At 41.8% G+C, this 9,141-nt stretch overlaps 1 protein-coding gene across 19 annotated transcripts in view; it reads right to left on the minus strand.

The window, feature by feature from the left end:
- The window catches only part of Ttn (titin), a 273,546-nt gene extending 264,894 nt beyond the window's left edge, over nucleotides 1-8,652 (minus strand). For 16 of the 19 annotated variants that reach the window (XM_040745672.1, XM_040745669.1, XM_040745666.1 and 13 more), the window contains exons 1-6: nucleotides 8,244-8,641; nucleotides 6,087-6,190; nucleotides 3,863-4,066; nucleotides 1,670-1,957; nucleotides 1,134-1,219; nucleotides 792-1,033 (exon numbers count right to left, since the gene is read on the minus strand). In XM_040745672.1, coding sequence (XP_040601606.1) covers nucleotides 792-1,033; nucleotides 1,134-1,219; nucleotides 1,670-1,957; nucleotides 3,863-4,066; nucleotides 6,087-6,177 — 911 coding nt within the window. In that variant the 5' untranslated portion in view covers nucleotides 6,178-6,190; nucleotides 8,244-8,641. Of the gene's footprint in view, nucleotides 1-791; nucleotides 1,034-1,133; nucleotides 1,220-1,669; nucleotides 1,958-3,862; nucleotides 4,067-6,086; nucleotides 6,191-8,243 lie in introns of all 19 variants that reach the window. The other 3 variants (XM_040745671.1, XM_040745673.1, XM_040745674.1) reach the window with 3 other exon arrangements.
- Between the last annotated feature and the right edge of the window lie 489 nt (nucleotides 8,653-9,141).

The following is a 9,141-nucleotide window of genomic DNA, read 5'->3' on the forward strand; positions in this document are numbered from 1 at the left end:
TTTGTAGTTTCCAGTTCATTATATTAAAAGCCTCATTATAGACTAACTTGCAAAGTTTTAGTTGCTGTGGTTAATTTGTGTTTGATTGTATAATTTCTGAACACTGATACAGGCTCAACTCATAAAATCCCCACATTTTAGCAAAGAGTAGAAATCTACTTTATTTTTTAGATAAAATAAAAAAGCATATGGAAAATATTTAAAAGGATGAGTTTCTGAATAATGATTTTCTGTTCTCAAGGGACACCTTCAACTAATGAACTCATTGATTCCTTACAAAACATTTCAAATCATTCTGGCTGTGAGAACCTTTTTTTACAGAGGACACAACTAAGACCTTGGGAAAGTTTCTTAACTTCTCTAGCTCTAGTTTCCTACCCAAACTATTGGGGATCCTGTTTCTTTAGGGTTGTAGATATTTAATGAGATAACACATGAGGAGTTTGACACTGAGGTGGTGAACCATATACCATTATCGATTCTTATATTTTTGTAATTAGTGTCCCAAACCAAACTGTAAGCAAGTAGTCTGGGTGATGGCTTTGGAGATATTTAAATCTAGATTCTGCATAATTCTTACCTACCCATGTTATATTTTGCCTCCAAAAGTATGTATTTGTTGAATAGACTGTGAATAAGAATGCAGAACCTGAGTTTATAAATGTCTTCAATAAACCCATGATCACATTCCGGGACTTCTTTGTCCTTTTTTTTTCACATGCTGCTCTTCTGGTTGCATAATACTTAATTAAAAATGAATGAGTGATGCAGTCTTCAGAGAGAAAATTTACCTGACTGGAGATGGGGTCGGTGCCCTCACGTGTCTCACTGGCGAGGGGGAGTGTCTTATTGGCGATGGGGACTGCTGTCGGGCCATCTGTGTCTTAGCAGCAATGGAAGGTGGTGTTGGAGACCTTGACTTTGGTTTAGGAGGTATCCTGGGAGGTGTTTTATGTGGCAGCTGTCCAGAGGCACCATCTATGACCATCTCAACTGTTGCAATTGATCTGGCATCAAAGTGGGCTTCAATTTTCTAAAAAAGAAAAAAAGATGGAAACAGCGGTCATGATGACTGAGAAAAGCCAGGGAAGCAACAACCTATAAGGCTCTGGGCTGTTTAATAGGAAAATCACCTTTTCAATCCGGGTTTGTCTTGTTTCTGAAATCTGAGCAGTCGAAACAATCGTCTTTGTCTTTTTAGCAGGTACTACTTCTTCACCTGTGGAAATGGAAAGCCGGGTAAGTTTTAGGAGGGAAAACCATGATCCTTAGGACTATTTCTTATGTGTGGTAGTAAGGAAAATGTAGCAAGTTGTGGGTTTCATGTGAATATAAATTAGATTTCGAAACAGAAAACGTTTATTAGAAAGCAATTTCCTTAGATTACTTAGTTAAATATTCCATTGTTTACCAACAACATGCAGATGTTTATCACTTAATGGATATGTGCTCCAGTTCCAGTTCTCATCAGTAGGCTTCAACATTGAACTCTGATCTAGAACCCCAGAGACCTTTTTCTGCAGGGGATGGGGGGGGGTGAGGAAAAAGGCAGCTTTGATCTTAGCTCCAGCTCCTACCCCCAGGGCAGTTGTTTGGGGGAAGCAGGTGGAACTCCACAGGCTCCCATTCTAGCCCTGTCCCCTTCTCCTTCTTAGCCTCTGCCACCTACCTTGAACCAGCAATTCTGCGGTGGAAGTGGCCCTTCCAACGCTGTTGGTGGCATTTACAGAATAGGTCCCGGAGTCTTCAGGATATGCTTCCGCAATCAATAAGCTGTAGAGGTCGCCTTCTTGAGAAATTTGGAAATCAAGGGAGCTCTGGATTTCGGCTCCGTCCCGGTAGAACTTCACCACAGGTGTAGGGATTCCAGTCACTCTCACTTGGAGCCGCACTTGGCTCCCTTGACTCACAGTCATGCTCTGCAGCCGCTGAGCGAAGTTGGGTGGTGCTGTCTCCGCTGTCACACGGGCAGAGAAGAAAATCAGGCCCAGGAGCCAGGGTGCTCTCAACAAGGTATTTTTAAACAATCACAGCTCTTGAGTCCCAACTCAGGGACTGACTCACCAATCCGGCATCCTTGACAGTCCTTGAACCCCAGCTCCCCCTAGTGAGTGATAGCTAGAATGCAGCAGAAACAGAAGGCTGACCCCTGCTGGCATTTAATGGTAACTGCTTTGCTATTTTTGCAGTTCAGGGCTACTACACTTAGTTTTAAATTTTTTTTATTCATGCATACGTGCATGTGAATGAGGTTATATGTACCATATGTGTGCAGGTGCCCACAGAAGCCAGAAGAGGATGTCAGATTCCCTAGAACTGGAATTACAGGAGGCTATGACACAGCACGTGGGTACTGGGAGTCGCACCCTGGTCCTCTGTAAGAGCGAACCTCTTAACCAATAAACTATCTCTCAGAAACTTACTATTTTACCAAAAAGTCTAGATGTTGCTGTACTAGAGTTTTCTGGCACTTCCAATGCTTGAACCCTGCCTTTTGCTAACATACTAAGGTAGCTTTGTATACTATGTAAATTGAACTAAAGTGGATTCCAGGGGTTGGTAAAATGAGTGTACCCATGACTTACTGAATCGTTAAAGTTTAATTTGATTTTAAAAATTCCTCCTACCAGATTGATAGTAAAAGGACCAAAATATTTACTTGCATTTTAAATGTTAGCCCAACAGTGGCAGGCTTTCATGTTAACTGTGCTACAGAAAGAAGGAAGCCTTTCTTGGTTTTTTTGTACTAAAAGAAAATTTTTCTCCTTAATTTTTTAGCTGTTTGGAAATGAGTCTTGGCTGTTTTTAACCTCCTATTCCCTCCTCCCATCCTCCTCCCTCTTCTACTACAGCAAGAGCATCTTGCCAGTGGCTGAATATATACCCTCTCCTCCAACTCTCATTAGCCCCAGGGAAGGGTGTGACTGTGTGTTCATTCCTGCATCCATGATAAAATGTGGGGGTGAACTGATGTGTTTCCAAGTTACTGTACTTTTTCCAGCTCTGAATGTCCTGAGTGTGCATTGACGCTCACTCCTAAAGCAGCCTGGTGTGCTTTCTATTTAGGTCATTTGACCATGGAATTAGACATCAGGAACGAACATGTGACATGATAAGAGTTCACAGAATACATGGTAGTCAGCACAATGTCTCTTGTTCTTCATATGTGTTTATCATATTAAGAACTGAAGGATTGCCATGCAGGATTGCCATGTGGTAGTGGCATACACCTTTAATCCCAGCACTGGGGAGGCAGAGGCAGGCAGATCTCTGTGAGTTCAAGGCCAGCCTGATCTACAGAGCAAGTGCCAGGATAGGTTCCAAAGCTACACAGAGAAACCCTGTCTCAAAAAAACAAAAACAAAAACAAACAAGCAAACAAACAGAAAGAACTGAAGAATGAACAAAATCTACCAGAGCAATTGGAGATGAATTTATGGGAAAGTGGCGTCATATTTGCATAATGAGCATTTGCCCTTTTCTGAGTGTGTTTACTATGCAGTATTTTCAACGCTTATGGACCTCCTTCATCAGAATTCTGATATGCTTATTAAAGTAGAAATTCCCAGTGATTTCTGGAATATTCCCTATTCCTTGATAGGGCTCTAAAAGCTCTACATGCTGAGGAGCTCGATCTTCAGGGATTTTCAGTATATTTTGAGTGTGTGACACATACAGAGACCCTGCTTCTCAGCTGCTTTGAACTTCATCCTCAGCGAGGTCTAAACCACACAACCCAGACAGTCATGTCCCTTCACCCCACAGATCCTTCTCCAGCTTAGGAGCGGCCTCCTTGGGGGCAGAGCTCTATCTGGGACTCCCTGGGTCCTTTTTGAGGACAGGCTAGTCCCTACCATCCTACCTGTCACAAGAAGCTCAGCGGTACTAGTCGCTTGTCCAGATCCATTGGTGGCTCTCAGGGAGTATCGTCCACTGTTGGCTTTAGTCACGGCGGGGATCATCAATCTAGCGCGGCCATCGCTAAAGGAGATCTGCACGCCGGGCAGAGTGGAAGTTGAAATCACCTGGCCATCCCGAAACCAGCTCACCTCAGGAACTGGAGAACCTAGAAGGCAAACAGTCATATTTACATTGGAGCAGACACTGCTCAGTCCTCTGTTCCTTCCCACCATTGCAAGGCCTTGCACTAGCTAGAGTGGAAACCCATTAGTGACGGTGACAGCATGGCAGTCACATGACACAGTTGCAGATCATTTGGAAGGCCTGGCAGTTTACATAGATCCCTACCCCTTTACTTTATGGAGTTGAGTTTGAGGTTCACTGAAGCATCATCATTTCAGGTCATCACCGGCACAAAGAGGGGTAGAACTTTCATCTTCTACCCTCTATTCAGAGCCCCATCGGATGCAATTCACTAGACATTATTAAAATAATGAGAGGGGTTCTGAAGCATTGAGAGCTGCAAAAACTTTGAAAGGTGACCATTGTCATCTGTGAAAACATGAGGACTAGAGGCAGCCAAGCTATCTTACAGCTCTACCTCAGGAGGCCATGCTTACCTCCCTCCTCTACTGTTTAAGGGACACACTGTTCAGAATGTCTTTGCAAATGTGACTGCAGCAAATATACCCTCACATGGACATGCTGTTCCTCATGTTAACTCCAAAGCCAAACCTAGTCTTCCAGAGCAACATGTGAAGTTGGAACAGCAAGAGGAAAGCCATGTTTTCTTCATTTATTGTTAAGAACAGTGGCAGTGGTTCCGTGTTTTATTAAAATCTAGTGTGTTCAGAGGTTGGAAGGCCACTTCAGGGAAGGTCTATTAGCACTGAACATGCAAACTTGTGACTGTCCTTGCTGATAGAATGTTCACTGCGTTGTCTTCACACCGGCCAACCTCCCACTACGGGAGAGTGAGGTTTTTAGACTAATTTGTGGGTGTCAGACATCATCTGGAGTGTATCTCTAAGACCATAAAGACACACAACGAGGAGGAATGTGAAGGTATGAAGCTACTGCACAAAGAGGCAAATCCCCCCCCCCCCCGTGTTGTGTGCTCAGAAGTTACAGAGGATTTGAAGAAAAGTAAGCTAATCCTTTGAAAGGAGAATTGGATTGGTTTCCATCAATAGCAAATGAGTGATGTTATGATATCTTTGCAAAGTGTTACACAGTTATGTAAGACTCATATATAATACAAAAAGAAAGTGAAAACAAAACGTTAATTTATATCTTTATTGTAGGCCATACATAAAAGTCAAAAAACAAACAATAACAAAAAAAACACAAAGAAAAATGAATTCATCACAGGGTTGCATTGAATTATGAACTAATCATAGTATCACTTCATGAAATCTTACATGACCAGTCATGGTACTATAGAAGGAGACATTGATTCAATCATTTTGAAATTATTTACAGTATAGTTTATAGACAGCCCTCCCTCACTTATTATGAATCTTACACAGTCTACAATCATCCCTAAACCAAGTGATGGAGAAAAAGAGGCAGAAAAGGAATGGATGAAATTCCTTTTAAATTAAGTTCTAGGGCAAATGTTTGTACCCTTTGACTGAAAGGGCAGACAGTATTGTGCTTTGCCATTCATAGCAAAAAGGAGGCCTTTAATTCACTAGAATAATTTAATAAAGTTGAAAAACCCAGTAAAATAATTATCCCAAGATGTCACTGCACCTGCACCTATAGAAAATTGGGTGAACTGGTTTTATTTCTGTGTAAGACAACTGAAATCGAGGTGCAGACTACCTCCCCAGAAGCCCTGTTACTGGACCCCCCACAGCCCCGGGTTCTTGTCTGTCACGCTGGCTCTGCAGCTGAACCCAAATATAGAATGACCAAATTTGGTCCTTTAGACTCTGACAGCAAATTTTAATCTAATGCTAATTATTTTTGCTTTGTGGAATTATAATATGAATAAAACATTTTCAAGTCATTATATTGTCAGCATCCTGTGAACAGCATGCCCTTAAGATGGCCTTCCCATGTGTTATGTCAATTTCACATAGTAAAATAGGGTTTAAACTTGGTTTCAAAGCCTACAAAAAAAAGTTACTGTATTGAAGGAGGCAGGTGGGACAGAAAAGAGAGCACACACATGGGCTTACCACTAACGTGAGCCTCAAAGGTTGCGGTACTACCCTCCAGTACCACAACGCTTTGTAACGGCTGCGTAAACGTCGGCGCTTGAGTAGTCATCTTCTTAGGCACTCTGAAAAGGAAAAGAGAAACCAGTGAAAATGTTGATACTCAGCAGCAAGTTGGTGGAGACAAAAGCATGAATTTCTCCAAATGAATTTCTCTAGGCAAATGTGGCCCTAGAGCAATAGGAAGGCCTTCTCTTGGGGCTTATGCAGTTGACCTTTGAACTAATTTAAGGAAAATAGAGGTGGGGGCCAGGGCAGCCAAGGACAGCAATGACTGCCCTCTAGTGGTCAAAGCAGGAGCATTCAATCAAACCAAAAATGGAAAATCGGGTTGGGAGAGAGTGGAAGGGCAAGTCAAACTACAACAAAGTCATTTCAGAGACAAAAGATAGCACAGCATGGGAGAGACAGTGACATAAAAACCAATTCCTTCCCCCAGCAGTTGTCACACTGTGTGAGTGTTTTATAAGGTAACTTTGCTCTAGGCTCTGCCCCATTACTTAAAATCATGATCCAAATGAGAAAATCTGTCCCCTGCAAGCCTTTCACTAATTCGAAGTGTTGGCAAGCATTTTCACATCCATAAGCTTTTTATTTCTCAACAGCATAACAGGCTTTCAATGTCCTAGCCTTTCTGTACATTGTATGCAATGGCACAATTAATGTTGCTGAAGTAATCGTCAGGGAGAAAATATTTAATAGGCCAAAATTTACTATAGATCTCAAATAAAAATGCTGACTTGAGTTAACATAGAGCAGTATGCAGGCTGAATAATGGAAGGCTGGTGGGAAATGTTCATTGGAATAAAAAGACCTGTGCTTTATTATGTGAAATATTCAACAAAGAAATGAGTGAAAATTAGCAGTTAAGTCCTTTAGTGAGTGGAAGAAAGCACTTGTCTATCCCTTTTGGAGAGTATGTAAGAAATTTCCTTATGCATAAATATCTAGTCATTCAGCTTGACCAGACTACTGTTCTGGCATTGAAAGACCATTTCTGAATTGTCTATTGCCTCGTTATTATTTTTCATAATTTTTTGCTCATTCCGATGTCATGGTTGTAATAATCTTAGTGCTGTGTTCTATTTTACTGTAACTAAATTTTTTGAGACAAAATTCACATCCCAGAAAAATCCAGGTATCATCCAAAAGTACTCAGGAATCATTTCTCAGGAACTCTTGCTTCCAGCACGCTATCTATAGGAGGAACACAGTATGTCTCTTTTTTTTTCTGTTTGCAAGTCAGTGTGTCTTCTAAAAATAGCTATGTCCTTAGATAAACAGCGCCTAAGTATGTACTTGTCAATAAAAGGCATTTGCAATTTGTACTCTCATCCCAGGAAGATGGACATTCAAAGTGTATTTTGAAATTAGAAGTCTTCTATTTCTTACCCGTTCTAGTACTAACATTTATCTCATACCATTTAATTGGATTGTGGGTTGGATAAACATGTATAATGAGATTTGGAACCTTCTGGAAAACAATTCTATAGCTTCATTGCAATTTTGTAAAATGTTGAGAGTAAGTGGCCTAAATGGGTTTGATATTCTTATTGTCTAAGCAGACAGATTTGGTTTCTTTGAGCACTTGGTTTTCAGAGGCCTAGGGCTGAAGGTATGCATCTGAAATGTCATGCTCCCAAAATAAACCCTTCAGCTTGATTGACAGCAGACAAGTGTCTGCCACTGTCCTGCAACAGATACCCCAGCAGTTGATTCCCTTAAAAAGTCATCGGGTGTAGCTGATACCACATGGGTTTTCTCAGAGCTATTCTTGGTCGGCCTTGCTTTATCACAGAGTCACATAACCTTGTACATTCCCAACAGACACATTTACTAAGGAAGCAAACATTTCTGCCCTTACATCAGACCCCTGATTTTAGGATATCAAGCACATTTTTAAAATCTGAATTGTTGACTATACTGCTCAAGTGTTAGACTTGAGCACTTAATTTTTTTAAAGAAAACTTACATTTCAAAACCAAGTTTAAAAAACGCAAATTCACACCGTAGGTCAGCCAGAGCAAACCCTTAACAGCAGACATTCATCGCTCACACAGGCAACTAGAAACCAATCAGAAAAAGCTCTAGGAGCCAAACGAGCTGATTCTCACTCACCTGATTTCTCAAGAGTGCCTAAAAAGGGTGGGACTAAGCCCAAGGTTGCTTCGGAAGCGACGTCCTATGTAGAGTTGGTTTTTCCAACCATCTCCGACATGAATCAGTGAGCCCCTCACCCTCAAAACAAAACCACACAGTCAGGACTGTGTGGTTTTGCTTTTCTATGCAATCCCTACACCCGAGGCGAGGTGGGAATGCACGACTGCTCCAGAACCAGGGGCTGGCCGGCCCTTATATTCCCCACATTTGCTGACAGGCCCACATCCTCAGTGCCTGGCTCTGTGATTGGCTCCCTTAGGACAGCATGATGGGGGAGGATCACATGCCACCTGTTCCTCTGATTGGCAGCGCTAAATTTAGAGTCTCAGAAGAGGCTTCACCAAGGAAATAGAATTGCATTTTTAAAATGACCTCACTGAGGCTCAGAGAAGAGTTGCAAGTGTGAAAAATTCACCCATGAGGATCTGAAACCAGAATGTGACAATACAAAGAACGTGTGGACATTTATGTATCTCAAACAATCCCAAACTTGAGTCCTGTGCCCTGTGAGTCAGCCTCCACTTCTGTTCCCTGCCCTCTAAACCCAACCAAATGGACCTGTCAATCACGGCAGCTGGTGAAGAGATTTATATCACACATAGGTTTCATCTTCTCTGAAGATGAAGTTTATAGCTCTTGCTATAAACTTAGCATTTGAAGAGAACTCGTTTGTACTGTCTGTTAGAACAATCACACCAGTGTCAGGGAGCTGAGTGTGTCACAACCCTGCAGGAAATCAGACCCCAAGCAAAGTCTGTGGAAGGCTTCGATTTAATCTGTATAGGGCAATGTCTTCACTTCGGTTCCAGTTCATTTTTGCCTGCCAGGAATATTTACACAGACCCATGCCGTTTCT

The sequence above is a fragment of the Mesocricetus auratus genome, unplaced genomic scaffold (genome assembly GCF_017639785.1).
Source record: "Mesocricetus auratus isolate SY011 unplaced genomic scaffold, BCM_Maur_2.0 Super-Scaffold_100004, whole genome shotgun sequence".
NCBI classification, from domain to species: Eukaryota; Metazoa; Chordata; class Mammalia; order Rodentia; family Cricetidae; genus Mesocricetus; species Mesocricetus auratus.